Below are 16,216 nucleotides of genomic sequence, written 5' to 3'. Positions count from 1 at the left end.
ATAGCACAAACTTGGCCATAGTTTTCGTAATGGTAACCCAACCCAGGTTTCGATGTCATCTATCCATTTCAATATTGATTGGAAATCGTGAAATTAATTTAAGAGCTCTGCATTGTTTTGAAATTCAAGTGTTTCTTCATTTTTTGCTTTCTTATACTAAAATTATTTAATTTCATCTGAATGACCAACAATCTTTTCTTGTAACAAGTTCATAATAAGAAGAAAATCGCAATAGTTTGTACCTAATATTATTCACTAAATATAAAATCAATTGGGTTATTTTTCTATGGGTATTGTGATGTCATATTTCTCGATAGAAATTTTCGAATCAAGACAATTGAATCAAAAACATATTTGGGCGTGCCTTGTACAATGCAGCACTATTTACCACAAGCCTATCCGGTTCTTACCGTTATGTCTGCAAGAGAGAAATTCCAAATTTGAAGTATTTGAAAGTCTCCTGCCTCCATCTTCAAAGCTCTCTTATACTAGATTGGCGGGAGATCATTTCGTACCATGTTATTTTTATCCACAGTCAATTGAAAAACTACCCAGCTATGAATTGTTTACGGTCTTATTATGCCAAACAGACAGTTATAAGCCTCTGAAATACTATGTAATACAAGAATTGGAGATTGCCTTTTTTAAACATTCTATCATTTGTAAGAAATTGTTTTCCAGCCCTTATTGTGGCTTTGTTATAATCACAATTAGATTCATCTCTTTCGAACCATTGATCTATGAATCATTCCAATTCTATGACTGAAGTACTCAGGGCCACCGAGAGGGGGCAAGGGGGGGGATTGCCTCAAGGCCGTGAAGACCACAATAATACTTTTATTTAATTTGTAGTTATTAGGAAAAAGCAACTAATCTGGAATTTTGTTGCATCATGTTAAATAAACAAAACTTCGTGTTGCAGTTGCAGAAAGCTTTCCGTGTCTTTGGGTAAAAGAGAAACAACATTTTCTTATTTCTGGTTTGAATAACATGGCTAGAAATTTAGCTTGTTGCAAAAAATTGGAGTTTCTTGTATAAACAGTTTCCTTTTCCCCACCCAGGGAACTAAGTCGTCTCAAAGGAAAATTAGACCTTCTTTCAAACCTTCTAAGGCTACAAATGGAAACTGGAAATTGAAGAAAACAATTTTATTTGTCATTAAAACAATTCTTGTGTGGTTTAAATTGTCCACGTACATCATTCTAGTAAAATTCAACATTTTGATTTAATGTTAATGAAGCTAATAGCTAGAGTCAGAAAAACATCACGGCCCACAGCCGCTGGCCGACGGTTGTAGAGCCAAACAGAAATCCAGGAAGGTGGAAAAAAATTTGGAAACTTGAGGAAGTTGAAAAATTTTTATAGCCTTTTGGTTTTCAAAATACAGTCATTGTCATGGGGAAGTTTTTATAGTAAGATATTTTTGACCGGGGAAGGTTGACAACTTTTCTGGACTCTGCTAATAGGTTGCCCTGCAAAATTAAAACCAACCATCAACAAAGAGGTTATAATTCGAATTTATATTACGTTTCATTGTTCCAGCTAAGTTCCAGTGGGCTTTTGGTCTTTAAATACGACATTCAAGACTCGATTCAAGAAAAATTCTCCCCCTCCCCCACTTCGATGACAGACCGTTGCAACCCTTTCACCTCGCATTCAGGTTTTTAATACCTACCAAAAAGCCCTTAGATCTACAATTACATTTAGAACTGTACTTCAAACAGTGCAAAATGATCTTTATTTTACCTTATGCATGGTTTGCTCTAGTTTAGTTGCTTTCATCTCGTACTATGATACATCAGCATAGAATTTCATCAAAACAAAGCCAAAGTATTTAAAGATGAAGAAATATGTTGAAATATTGAAGCATTGCGCAAGGTTAACCAAGTCGTAGAATATTTTCGACCAAGTGGGAAACCATATACCAGTCATCGAATTGTTGTGGACTGGGGATGAATCCTTGAAGTCATATGACAAATTACAAATTGATGGTACGAGTTGAGACTAAATAAAGTCAGGAAAATGGATCACCAAGGAAATGACACAAATGACCAGGAAGAAAATACATCAGAAACAGCTCCTTTACTTAACGAAGGTGGAGAGAACCCAGCTGAACCTATTCTTTCTTCGCCGCCAAATCCCACAGGTAACCGACAGTTTTGAACACTTAGGCCATAATGTGTCGCTGAAACAATTCGGTCTGGTTGTTAGGCCAAGCCACTGTCAGGCGTATCTACAAGTTGTTTCTACCCCTGCTTGCCTCAAGTGCTCTATCTGTCTGAAAATTCGGAGAAGAAGTAAATTTAAAACTTGAAACTATCAATGAAATACTGGCAAAAGTTGTAGGGACATAATGGTGGCGGAGACCTGTTTTAAGCACTCATGCGATCTTTATTTTGACGCTTAGTGGCCTTGAAATTGATGCACTGGGTTGTTCAATAGAAAATGTAAAGACACTAGGTTAGCAAAGGCCACAATCACAGCAGAATGCTCGTTTGAAATGTAATGAAAGTAGGCTTTGGTTGATGGATAAGTTTTTCCAGTAATCTGTCTTCCTTTCAAAGTATTTTCCATTTATTAAATTATAGTAAGAAAGTTAACTTTCTGATTGCTCTGATCTAGGGTTTTAGAATTAAAATTTCAGAAGCATTTATGTTGCCAAAACAAGCATTTGCAATAATACTAAAATTGTTAACTAAAGTTGCCTGCTGAAAGGTATCTCATCAAACTGCTGTATGACACAACCCAAACAAGTTTATGAATTTGCCCTTGTGAAGCTACAGTCTTGACTCTCAAAGACCTTATTACATTAGTAATTATTCTGCTGAAGTTAGACATTTAGTAAGATTTAACTGCTTGCACCCAACCCCTAATATTTCCATCGCATCATCATAACATTCCTTGTCAAGAGTGGGGCTCCACTCTTGAAATTTACCCTTTCTCTTCTTTTTGCCAATGTCTTTTAGATATTTGTTGTGAGATGCCTCATTTTTATAAAGTACTGCACATGCCTTTATTGTAGGTTTTAGTAAATGCTTTCTGTAGAAAATTCATTTTGTTTATTATTATCAAAAAGGTTTGGTCTTAATTTTTTAAAATAAGGGTTACCATATCTGTATCCTCTAATAATTTTCAGCTATTCGAAGAAGGCCCTCATTGAAAGGGGGCACTGAATAAATTTTATGATTTATCCAGCTAGCATGTAACTAAAATGAAAGTAGAGTGTTGGAAATCAATGGGATCTGACTTCATTATGAAGTGAACCATTAGTGCACCACCATCATCCCATCAGTCTCATCATTCTCTCAATAAGCAAGGAACAGTTTTACATTTGAGGGTAGGGGGTATGGTTGCTCATTCAAAGGGAACCATCATCAAATTTTGCAGGTGCTTGTTTGAATGAAGTTTCTAATTTCAAGCTTAATTTTATTTACACCAAGCTTAAACAATTTTGTATTCTCTTTCACTTGAAATTTGGTGATAAAACCAAAGAGGAAAATTTTATATCTTGTCCAATACGCAGAAAAATCACTTTCTGTTGCACCACTTAGTATCTAGATATTTCTTGAGCCAGAACCATTTCAAAGAAGTTTAGACTCGTATTTTACAATGCACTTTCCCGTTGTCATTCCAGTTCAAGCTGCACCAGACTCTACACTAGAAGGACCGCCTCCTGCATACAGTGAAGCACCACCACCATACAGTTCTGGTCCACCTCCTGGTGTCCTTGGTGAGCCAACTGTTGCCTGTCGAGTATGTCATCAGTTGATCTTTATACGCGGAAGAGAGAATCAGAGAGTGGTTAAATGTGCCAGTTGCCACGAAGCCACAGTAAGTACTGTCTCTTGCACGAAGTTCATATGTAACTACCATTACTTACAAATGCATTAGTGGAACTGGACTAGACAATATTTTTACCAAATATATATGGAATATGTTTGTATGTTATTATGTTATTATTATATCAATATGCAAAAGTACATCAGTATAAAACTTTTTGCAGAAATCTTCTCACAATATTCTAGATTTTAGAACTATTTCCAACCAAAACTCAATGTAACTGAACTTGATAAATCAGGCCTTTTCGTTTGATGCAAGCAATCACTCACGATTGCATCAGCACTAGCGCAAACCCAACTGGCGAGTGTTTGATTGCTTGTGCAAAACGGTAAATTTTAAGGAATAAATGCCTCATCAATTGATACAATTGTAGTCATTTTTTGTGACCTGGATAGTTAAAGCATTTTTGAAAAAGAACGACATTTTGCAATCTTCCAGCAATAACGTCTATATGACCTTCTTGATGTACATAAAGTTTATAAACAAAGCACATTTATATTGGGACTATTTAATCTTTCTTGGAGTGCATTAAAGGTCATCGTAACAGTTATATTTCATTTGATATTACCTTAAAACAAAAAGATCATACAGTTTTTATAAACATATAAACGCTTTTAGCATTGACCATTAATATCATTTCAAGAGTGATCGCTCCCGTGAGAAAAATCACACGAGCACTGGGGCACTCGTGTGGACTATTTCTTACAAAAGGCCTGATAAACTGACCTTCTTTCTGTTTAAATCTATGCAAGGCTCCTGGTCAAATGAAAGCATTAAGGTACCCACAAAGCTAATCTGAATATTTTCTTCTCTTTTAGCCAATAAAGCCACCACCACATGGCAAAAAATACATTAGATGTCCTTGCAATGCTTTACTTACTTGCCGTTCCACATCAACAAGAATATCCTGTCCAAGAACAAACTGGTACTTTGGTTTTTATTGTTCTCAATGAGCTATGAAATTATCTATAAAAATGGTTTGTTATTCATCTTTCAGTCCTGGTAATATGAAATTTGTTGATATGCTGGTAATTGCACGCCTTGAAAAGTTTAGGCATGTGATGGTTTGCGATCCATAAAATGGAGACCATATGATTTTGATAAAGACCTGATGATTTTTAAAAAGACCTGATAGGTCTCTAAATGCCATGTATATATGTATTTGAAGGGGTGTATGACTGTTTGGAAATGTGTTCAAGGTTTTCATACAATCAAATAATTTTTACAGAATTTTGAAGATGTTTCTTGAAAACAGAATGATTTAACAAAAAGCATACAAGTTTTTAGGCCCTGTTGCCATTCCTCCATATTTGTGTGAGGGCGGATACTATTCAATTTTGAGTTCCATTAATATGCTCAAAAAAGGAGTCATTTCATACCAAACGGGAGTCATTCAAAATGCTGTTCAAAGTGGATTCAAACTGAAATCATTTGAAAATGCATTGTTCTATTGGGAACAGTATAGACAAAGGCATTCGAAAATGGAGTCATTCAATCTTGGCAAAAAGAGCTCGAACAAAGGACACGAGAGCAGATAAAAATGGAGTAATGGAAACACCCACGATCTTGTTTTGACCAAACAGAAGTGGCATGATGTAAATACCAAAGCATAAAAATAACAAGAAATGAAAAAAACATAAGCGAATAAGAATATTAAGTCAAATCATGTGACTGCATGTGCAATAAAAAGAAGGCCATTGCAGTTTAAGGCGTGCATGAAGGTGTGTGAGTGCACATCAAATATTACCAGGACTGTCTTTTGGGTGTCTTTGTTTGGGTAATTATGTCTATTTCTCGAACCTGATGCTGGGTTGTATGTTTTCTTTTGATTCCTACTCTTTTCATTCCAGTAAAAGAATAATTAACGTTGGAGGAGGACCACCATCAGCATCTGCCCCTGTTCCACAGGTTCAAAATACTGACAGTCGAATCAGAGTAACATGTGGGCACTGCAATGAAACCTTTGTTGTAAGTTTACTTTCAGAATGATTCGACTTACTAGCTCAGGATATCATCTTTCATTTTTTATCATATCTACACTTAGTGAGCAAAAGTATTGCACAGGCTGAGACAGAAATGGCGGCACTATAGCAAAATTCTTTAGCAAACCAAGATTCAAATGGTCACCAAAAGTTTTATAAAAGTTGTAAGATGACTTTTTAGTTGGAATATATAGGGAAATGTATCAAGGTTTGATGCTGATAATAGCAAATGTAAGAATTGATTTTTGTCAATTTCTGAACAATATCAACATTTGCCAAAACACAAAAATTGAGCTATGGTGAGTAAAGTACCTGTGAAACACCTGCGATCAAAAAGTTTATTTTTGCACCAATTTGCGCTATCTTCAAAAAATTAACTTGGGGATATTTCAGGCCTGGCCGTTTGAGGAGAGCGATAGCTTTCGCTCGCCTCCATGCTCCTCACGCAAGCTAAGGCGAGCAATGAATTGCTCTCCTAAACAGAACATGAAGGAAGAATCGCTCCCCTAAAATTTCCTATTCAGAGAATTACTTTTTGCTTGTTGGGCGATGATAGGCATAAACTTCTATCTATTTGGGAAAGGATAGTTAACCGAAAGGTACGTTTGTAGCGATTAGAACCTTTCAATCTAAAGAAAACAGGCATATTTTTGGAAGGAAAGTCGAAGAAATTGTAAGAATTGTAGATTGGGGATATAATAAGACAGCAGGTGCCTTCCAGTAATAGAAACAAAACTATCCCTCAAAGAGAACAAGGTACTCTGTCTTGCAGATCAAAAACGACAACCAAAACATGGAATTCCACTATCCAGCAGCATGTACTGAAAAACCCAGATTGGATAAAAAACTATAACGGCGATGTGTTTGGCATTAATGGCAAAGCCTGATCATCGTTCGATCTAGCACTTTGTGAATGTATCTACTATATAAACATGACCGACAGCTTTTGTGTAGACATAAGTGAGTTCGTTTTCACCTTAGGACTCCGTTAGTGACATTTTCAATAGGAAAACGGCACTGATTGGACAACCTCAACAGTCATGTGCTCGCGTTTTCTGATTGGCCTATTTCGATCCAAAACTGGGTATTTTAGCGTAGAGTTTTCCATCCATGTTCTGACGTTTTATTCTCTGAAGAGTGCTAGACGTATAATTTCAGCTTGTTTTAAAAAAAAAATTTCAAAGCCATTTTCAAATTCTGTATAACTAAAAGGTTGTTTTGCAAGAGATTGTTGTTTTTGTGTTGTGCCAGCTTTACATGAAACTGAAAGAATCTGTTCTTTTAAATACTTCAAGAAAAGGGGGTGCCTAAGTCACAGTTAAAGCAAATACAAATTGAAAGAAGTAAAACAGCATACTCCTGACTGAGGCTATTGAAGGCAACCAACAGATACTAAAGGGGCTTAAGTCATCTGTTGATTGTCTTTAAAGTATATACATTCTATGTGTTACTGAGCTAGCTCGCCTCAGCATATGAGGGGAGCAATTCACAGCTCACCTATATAAATACAAACGGCCAGGCCTGGATACTTACTTTCTGTTTCAGTGTCTAGAACTGCTCATTTTGCTCACTGTTGTTGGAGAATATGCTAAACTTTTTGGTCAGAAACTTTTGGAGCTGCAATATTGCATCATAATTCAATCAATAAAATGTGTCAGAAATCTTCAAACCCATTTTTTCCAATTAAGTGTGATGTTGGTAAGGAAACAAATAATGCTCCAAATTGCTTGAAACAATTGTTCGTCTTCTCATTGAATAAAAAGATCGAAATTCTTGCGATAACAGGAACACTCAAGTGCCTCAATAGCTGGGAATGAGTCGGCATAATAAAATGGGTTAAAGTATGCCACTTTCCACCAAATACAAGGTCAATAGTGTCCAACTTGGCACTCCAACGTCTAAATGTGATTTTGAGATGTTTTTCTAAACTTATAATGTCACGATTAACAGAACCTGTTACTAAACTTTTTGATAAAGTTTTAGCAAGTCTCACAAAGGTTTCAAAGCTACGAGACTATCCAATAAGAAGTTAAATCATCTAACTTCTAAAAGAAATATCTTCCATATTCAAATCAAAAGTGTTGCCAACAGTTTGGAGTTTAGTTTGATTGGTTTTTCAACTATACAAAGACACCTAATGGCTTTACAAAAGTAGTTTGAATTTTGATCGCCTTGTTGTTTGCAAAGTGGTGGCCATCACTGATTTGTCAAACCTGTGCAATACTTTTGCTCACTAAGTGTACAGTTTATTCTTGTCTTATTAAGAAGCAGAATATTGACAGCATTGTATTTTTCTCTTTTATAGTTTCGTATCACAGCACACCTTGCAAGATGTCCTTACTGCAGAAAAGTGTAAGTTAATTTCATTGCGTGTTGCAATGATATTTGAAATGAACTTAAAGTATGCTGGAGCTTTTAGATAGGCCACAAAATAACTGACACATATATTTGGATCTATCTGCCATCTCTTTAGCTCTGTTCTAGGGTTATGTTTGTTCTAGGGATAAATTTGTTTTGGGATTGGCACTGAATGATTTGTGATACTTAGAAACTTAAACCTAACAAGAAAGCTGTATGGCACATGCCTGCAATCAGTAGTAGAAGCATTAAGTCAATGAACGTCTTTAGTCATTGTGAGAAACTACTGTTAGCAATGGCTGAAAATATTGTTTGTAGATCTTCAGTACAATGACTTGAATGCCATGCTTTTTTGTTTGTAGATCTTCAGTTGGTGGAAAATTTGCCATGTCACGTGCAATTATATTTGCTGCAATTGGCTTGATCTTCCTTATTGCTGGGGTTGTGGTTACTGTAAGTGATTAATTTGTTTGTTCAGGCTTTTATTCCTCTACCATCTAGCACTCTGTGAAAAGGTGCAATCTCATTATGGGCTAGAATTATACTCTTAGGTGCCTTAATAATGCCCCCTAGGTTATCAATTTTTATCATATTTTTTATCCCCTCAACTCTAGTTATGATGACCCCAATGGGCATGCACTTCCATACTTGACCTGACATTATGTGCCACGGAACAGGGTATACTTTTCTGATAAAAATTATTGGTATTATGAATTGAATCTTAAACTTTGGGATAGGGTATCAAAAATATTGAAATTGTTATGGAAGAGTATTTAGAAGCAAAATATTGAAGTAATTATCTGCTCCCACAATCAACATGTGTTTGTCACAGGGCAGATATTCATTCTGCTCATGTATATTTTAGTAATGTTTTTTGGCAATTTTTAAAGGACAGGGGTATGCATTTAGGTGATTTCATATAGTACAACACAAAAAAGGACAAAATTTTACCTCAACTTATTAGATCAATTTGAAACTTCTCAGATGTATATAAATTGACAAGATATGAACCCCTGTAGATTTTGTGCTTTATACCACACCCCATTCTAGAAATATGGGTGTGGTCATTTTTAAGCTTACGTGAGGGGGTTCGCTCACTGGAAAGGGTATTATTAACAACATAACTTCGTCATTTCACAAGCTTTATGGGTGGGTGATAGCTCAAAGAGATTTTTGTGTTCTACAAACACTAAGGTTGGAAGAAACAGAACTTTTTAGGTCTCTGTTGCAATCAAGTTGTAGTCGTTCACTTAAGATACATTTTTTATGGTCTGGTCAGTTGCTCTTTTGCATGATCAGTTTCCCTTAGCTGTAATTTATGGGTGTGCCCTGTAACAGTTGTAGGATTGACTCTTGTTAGAATATCTTCCTGCTGAACAATCAATATGTCATCTTCAGCTGGATATGTGAACCAAGCAGAAGGACCAGGCGGGTGCAGAAATAGATATCTGCCTCATTTCTTTCCTTTATCTTATGAAGAACATAAGCAAGCCACCATCTCCTGTCATATTTACAAGTGATATAGCCATTTACGCTTTCCCATGACAGAAACTCACATGGCTGTACTTGAACAACTGAAAGTTGCCTTCTATCATCTGCCCTATAGTACTCTTTGGAAAAAGCTCTGTTGTAGAGCCTTCCAAATACTTGCCAACATTGAACTCTTTCTTCTTTGCGAATACTCCAAGTTCTTGACAAGACTGTTAACACCTGCATCTGCTCTTATCTTTGTTCAGCTCTAGAAAATATCTTTTTTAGCTGATTAATCATTTCATTTTTGTAATGAATCAATTTCTGATTTTTCCCAAGAGCATCATCTACTTCTTCATCAATTTTTAATTTTTTTGCAAAAAGCGGCAGTTGTCCTATCTAGTTTTTCTTTCAAGTACCTCTTTGACCCAGCCAGTTTCTTTGGCTGAATGGGAGATAATCAAATGCTTAATAAAGAAGTGTTGACCAGAGAGATTATCAACTGCAGGCAACTGAAATGTTTCATCGTCACATGGAAGTTCATTTCCAAGATCCTCTCCAATGTTTTCCACAGGATCCAATTAATGTTTTTTAGTTGGACCTGCTTTTTCAAGTAGAGCATCACTTTTTCCGAACTGACAGTAATTTCACGTAAATCCTTTGAGGGTACTCTGTTTTATATTGGTTTAAGGATCACAACACCAACTCTGATTGCTTGTATAGGTCAAAGATATGTTTTTTGTGTTTTTGGCAAAATGTTTCAACATTGTCCATGTTTAAAAAAAGTTTAAAAACGAACTTTTCATCATCATCTTGTTCATAGAACAACTTTATGTAACACAACACCAACTGAACAAAACTGTGAGTCTGTCCTCCATTTATGATCTTATACAACAACACAACCAAGCTAAATGGGAAGCAAGACACATTTTTGCAATGAATATCTAACTGCTAATTGGTTTCAGATTTTGTGTCAAACCCTCAAATTTCTATCTAGCCCTCTACTCTTCAAAAACAAGTTCAAATATAACCTGCAAACAGATTTGACTGGAAGGAATTGCCAGATTTTTTGCCTGGTATAATGTCTGGTTCAGGCAAAGTTTTTTATGGTTTAAAAAAGTATTATTAAATTAATAAAAAAGTCTTCTAAGCAGAATCATTCCTAACCTTTAGATATTTTTAATAAAAGGCTCACTAAAGGAAACATATGGTAAAAACCTTCATGGTAAGAATAAATATTCAGAAGAAGTTTTTCTATTGTCAGGACAAATTTGCAAAAAATAAACCTTTATCCATTGAAATGACCTTAACTCTGCAACCCACGTAAGCCCCAACACAAAACTTTGCATATTACTTATATAGATATTACCAAATGGTAATATACAATTTTTAACAATGGGGGGTTGTAGGCTTAATGCTAAGGGGGGAAGAAGAAAAAAATAGATTTTGCTGATTTTCAGTTTTCTTATTTCTTCATGGCTATGAATATGGTGTCATATTGTAGAAAACAGAAATATCTTTGAAATTAGCTATCATCCACCCATATAGCTTGTGAAATGACAAAGTTATTTGGTTATGGCCTTTTCCAATGAGCGAAATCCTTCGCATATAAGTTTTAAAAAGACCACACCCATATCTCCACAATGGAGTGTGGTATAAAGCTCAGCATCTACAGGGATTCATATCTTATCAATTTATTTATGTCTGAGAAGTTTCAGTGAGTACATAAGATTTTTTAAATGTGTTGATTTGGTATGGAATGACCCTTTTGGCATGATTTTTATGGGACATTGCCAGGGCGCAATTAAAGGTTTTTCACACACCCCGTCCCTTTTTCTGGTCAAGTGCCACTCTCCTGCAATATTGATTAGTTTTTTGTTATTTACCTTGAGAAGTGATCTAACAAATTTTTTGTTAGATATCCTCCAATAGCGGATTGAAAGTTTTCCCTGTTTTGTTTCGAAAATGATTTTTTATTATTGTTTAGCAATTTTCTTTCTTTTCTTTTATTTGCCCATCCAGAGTCTAAATTTGTTATTAGTGTAGATTTTTCCAACCTCCTTAATTCAAACCCCCTTAATCCCAATCCCCCTTAATTCCAACCCCCTGCTTATTAAATCTTGTTCAAAATTCTGTCATTCCCCCGCCCTTTGTTCCGACCTACCTGTCAATCAGGGTCCTAAGAGTAGTCTGTTTTATTCCAAACTGCCAAATATGTTTGTTTACTGCTTTCAAATTTGAAGCGCAATTCATTTAGACAATTGAAAAACGTCAGAAATTGAGCAATACACCTTCATCTATAAGTTCATATAACTAAAGAATCAAGGAAATATTGCATTTTAGATGTTATATATATATTGCATTTTACATAAACGGACTTGAACTTTCACTTTGGGCTCTGCTTTACTATTACGGACTTACTGCCTTTTTTCTATTGCCTTGGAGTCTTCGATTAAATGCAATGCCTTTTCTCTATATCTGCATTTCCTTCATTCATGCAAATATTTGCTGCTCTGAATTTATTTATCTTCTCTCAACTAACCACATAACGAGTCAATGCGCTTTCTAACTTTCAGATTACAACTATCGAGATGGCAAAGACCACAGGAGGTAAGCGTTCTAAAAGTACTTGTTTCACTAACAGATATTTGTTGTGAAGTCCCTTACTTCGAACTTTCTTTTGCAATTGATTCCATTCAACTCACAGTAAAATTTGCACGTGTCTCACTCCACATTAAAAATACTTTTTTATGTATATTTTCAACAGAAAGTAACTAATTACAGTAATAAAATATAATTTTGATGTTTAAAAGCTACATTAAACAATCATACAAACAAGAAGAATAACAATACATAAATTTAGCAGAATATTGCTGAAGGATACATGGAAAGAGCTCTTAAAGAGTTTTCGGGCCATTTGCCCCCAGTGACTTGTAAAAGATCGAGATCAATTGATACACATTCATTTAATATAAACTAAAATTTAAAAAAGTATTTTTATTATAAGGATAAAAATAATGATAAACATTGAAAAGATAATAATAAACTAAATCGATTGTATAAATTTTGTCTTCGTAAGTCTACTCTGCCCCCTTTTTAGTTCTCTATGATTTGCTTGCCCCCTTTTTAGTTTTCACCCCTTTCAAATTTCGCATCTCTCTTCCTTTCTCCTTCTGCTGCTCATTTCTTCCAGTGTCTTGTGGTTAAAAAAAGTCATTTTTCAATGTTTTTCTGTTGTTTAAGACCCAATCTAACATTTGTTTTTATTGCAGGGATATACGTCGTGTGGATCGGTATGTAGAGTCTTCTTTTTTTGATATCTTAACCTCTATTTTGAACACTGGGTAATTCACTTACGTTCAAAAAAGATTGGGACGTATTCGATAGAAGAACTATCGCGTTGCGCTATTCGGGTTTGCAACGGAACCTTGTTGATATGAGCAGTCTTTTCCAATAATATAGGCCTATGTATCCCAGAAATGTCGGTAAAAGTTGAAAAAACTCTTCAAATTTTGAATCATAATTATAACAACATTAGATTTTTATAATTTCCCTATAAATAAAAGCAAAATATACAAAAGAGTTGTATCGCCTAAAAACAGTTAACTCGCACGGCCTATGCAATTTTTTAGAGATATCCAAACGAGTTCATTTTTTTAGATTCACATTTACATAATAAGAAAATTTTACAAGAAAATTACAAGATCGAACGGCTAAGTCTCAAATAAAGTTTGCTGAATCAACGAAATCGTTACAATTTCAAGAAATTATATAATTTACTCAAGCTACTTTTAATGTTGCATAACACTAAAGGAAAAGCCACAGTTCTCGTCGGCGATGATTAATTTCTGATTTATAAGTTTTGCTTTGAGAGAGCAATTTTTTCTTATAAAGCTGGAAAATTTGTATTGCTTATGATTTTCATAGCCACGTTTTTGCTTATGTTCCTAAATTAAGCTTCTTTTCACAAGACAATATAATGCCTGGTAAAGATTCAAACCTATTACTTCGCAGTTTCCTCAGAAATGACCTTTCGTCTCTCGGCTTTGTAAACCTCTTCGGTCTGCCAACCCTTGGTGAATTTTTTACTCTCCTTGAAAGGAAAAACTTTTTACACACCATTAAGCAGCCAACAGGTGATGCAATTTCACGGAATCCATTCGCGTTATTTTCAAAGAAAGCAATTTGCAAGCGCTTCTCGTAACTCTGCTCTTGAATTTAAGAACTCCGATGCTTACGTCACAAAGCCTATAGAAATTTTGTGGTTGATGTATTGTGAATTGTTCGACGTACATAAAAGGCATCTAAAAATCAAAAATGTCTTGCGAAGATTTCATGGAAAAGCTGCCATACTTTTTTGATGCTATTACGAAATTCGTTGTTCTTAATGAACACAGCGTCAATGTTTAGTGTACTATAGTCTAGGCCTATTGTTATCATTGCTGCGATTGACGATGAAATAATCAAAACGATTTTTGCATGTTTTCATTGAAAACCTCACACACCATAGACGTCTGTAAATTGTGTTCTTATATATGATCTCTTACGTTCCACATTTGAAGTTGGTTTTCTTCCATTTCAGGAGCATTCGTTGCTGGCATCTTGAATTTAATTCGGAGTTGCTATTACTGTTCAATGACTGTGAGCGCAATCGAGGGTCAGGCCTAAACTACCTTATACAAAGCTCATTCTAAGCAATTTTACTTTAAAGGAAAGATTTATTGATATTGTATATAATTATAATGATTGCGTCATATTTCGGTCATTTACCCTGGAAGGAACACCATGCACTCTCTTGGCTTATGGGCAATAATGCCAAGCGACAAGGGTAATAAAATGACAGTCATTTATTAAATAGGTATGACCAGTGATTGCAAACAAGTATGTACCTTGGTTTGAGACATCGCTTACTTGGACAAGGTCAAACTACGTGAAATCCACTATTGATAGTCATTTTGTCAATTATCATCCGGTTGCTCGAGCCACCTCTTATTTTGATGCCTATCATTTTATAGCGAATCATACTCTCAACCTATCAGATAATAGTGACGATATAAATTTATTCTAATATCTTTCAGTATTTTAGATAGCAATAGAGCTAAACTTGTTTTTCGTGATAACTCTCAATTTGTTGTTCTACGTATATGTTATTCATTGTGTTTTGGCCAAATGTGTCATCGTCTCGGTAGTCTAGAAACATCACTCTTTAGTGCTTATAGTTTAGTGTATATTTGTTAGTGCTAAAAGTTTCAAGATCAACATCGAACAGAAATAGCACTTAGAACTGTTAATAATATTATAATGTCATAAAATTGTTTTGCCAAAACTCAGTTATTGCTCTTGCTTCGACTCATTTTTGGCCCTATACGGTTTATCCCCATGCAGTTTCGACTTGATTCAGTTTCACCACGACTCAGTTTGGTCCTGACTCAGTTTGGTCCTGACTCAGTTTGGTCTTGACTCAGTTTGGTCTTGACTCAGTTTGGTCCTGACTCAGTTTAGTCTTGACTCAGTTTGGTCCTGACTCAGTTTGGTCCTGACTCAGTTTGGTCCTGACTCAGTTTGGTCCTGTCTCAGTTTGATCCTAACTGAGTTTGGTCCTAGCTCAGTTTGGTCCTGACTCAGTTTGGTCCTGACACAGATGGTTCTTATTCAGTTTAATCCTCACTCGGTTTTGCCCTGACTCATTTTTGCAACATCAAGTTTTGAGAAAAGGAATGTTCTAGCGACCTTTGCTTTTACCTGTTCTCTGTTTACTTGAAGTTGGTTGTGGAAAGTATGGATTATGCTTTTTACCCACCAAAGTGCAACATGAGCTGGAACTGTTTTGTGATGATACAACCTCCTTTGCAATGTATTAGTACTAGGGCGCTTCCATTCACCATACGAATGCAATAGTTATTTTGAAGCCTTAAGCAACGGCAGGCCTTCAGAGGATATCATTAGCGAAATAATTAAGATCTCCATTACATTAATTTTTGTATTGAAACGTTTTCTCGTTACAAACAATGTATATTGAAGTATGTATGACGAAATCAACTTCTTGTCGGTATCAATGTTTTCATACAATTTTTAATGTATTCCCCTATTAATTAGGTATCTATAATATGAATAAGCACAAAAGTGTAAACAATAGAATTTTGCATTTTTCATGATTATATTGAAACGACTCTTTCGTGCTCCAAATTCTTATGACAATTGCTGATAGTATGATTTCATCATATTTTTAAAAAAACACCAAATTCCAAAGCCAATAACTAATTTTCTTTACGTTTTAGACCAGAAATAGTCTTGCTGAAAATGCGTCCAAAACCTAGTTCAACCTTACTTGTTTTACTCAAAAAGGTTTTATATATTAATGCCGCTTTTTACTATTTCTATTAACACTTTTTTTAAAAAAAAAGATAACCAACGAAAATTAGATTCCAAGCCTTACCATTTTTGCTAAAAACAAACAATCCAACTAAAAAACCGATTACAAACCTCATAAACCCTCACTACCTCTTTGTCCTAATGGGTTTTATAGGTCAAGCCATCTATTTTCTTGCATATTTTGATCACATTTT

General features: G+C 35.1%; 1 protein-coding gene across 1 annotated transcript; it reads left to right on the top strand.

Moving 5' to 3' along the window:
• The first annotated feature begins 1,948 nt into the window (after nt 1-1,948).
• LOC135691170 (type 2 phosphatidylinositol 4,5-bisphosphate 4-phosphatase) lies at nt 1,949-15,816 on the top strand. Its single transcript, XM_065208956.2, has 9 exons — nt 1,949-2,146; nt 3,635-3,831; nt 4,659-4,765; nt 5,691-5,808; nt 8,128-8,174; nt 8,543-8,633; nt 12,227-12,260; nt 12,923-12,943; nt 14,233-15,816. The coding sequence occupies exons 1-9, from the start codon at nt 2,023-2,025 to the stop codon at nt 14,316-14,318; spliced, it is 825 nt and encodes a 274-aa protein (XP_065065028.1). The 5' UTR covers nt 1,949-2,022; the 3' UTR covers nt 14,319-15,816.
• Nucleotides 15,817-16,216: the final 400 nt, after the last annotated feature.

This window comes from Rhopilema esculentum, chromosome 4 (assembly GCF_057945365.1).
Source record: "Rhopilema esculentum isolate cy_ngs chromosome 4, ASM5794536v1, whole genome shotgun sequence".
In the NCBI taxonomy this organism is placed as follows: Eukaryota; Metazoa; Cnidaria; class Scyphozoa; order Rhizostomeae; family Rhizostomatidae; genus Rhopilema; species Rhopilema esculentum.
This window is presented reverse-complemented; position numbering and strand designations above follow the sequence as displayed.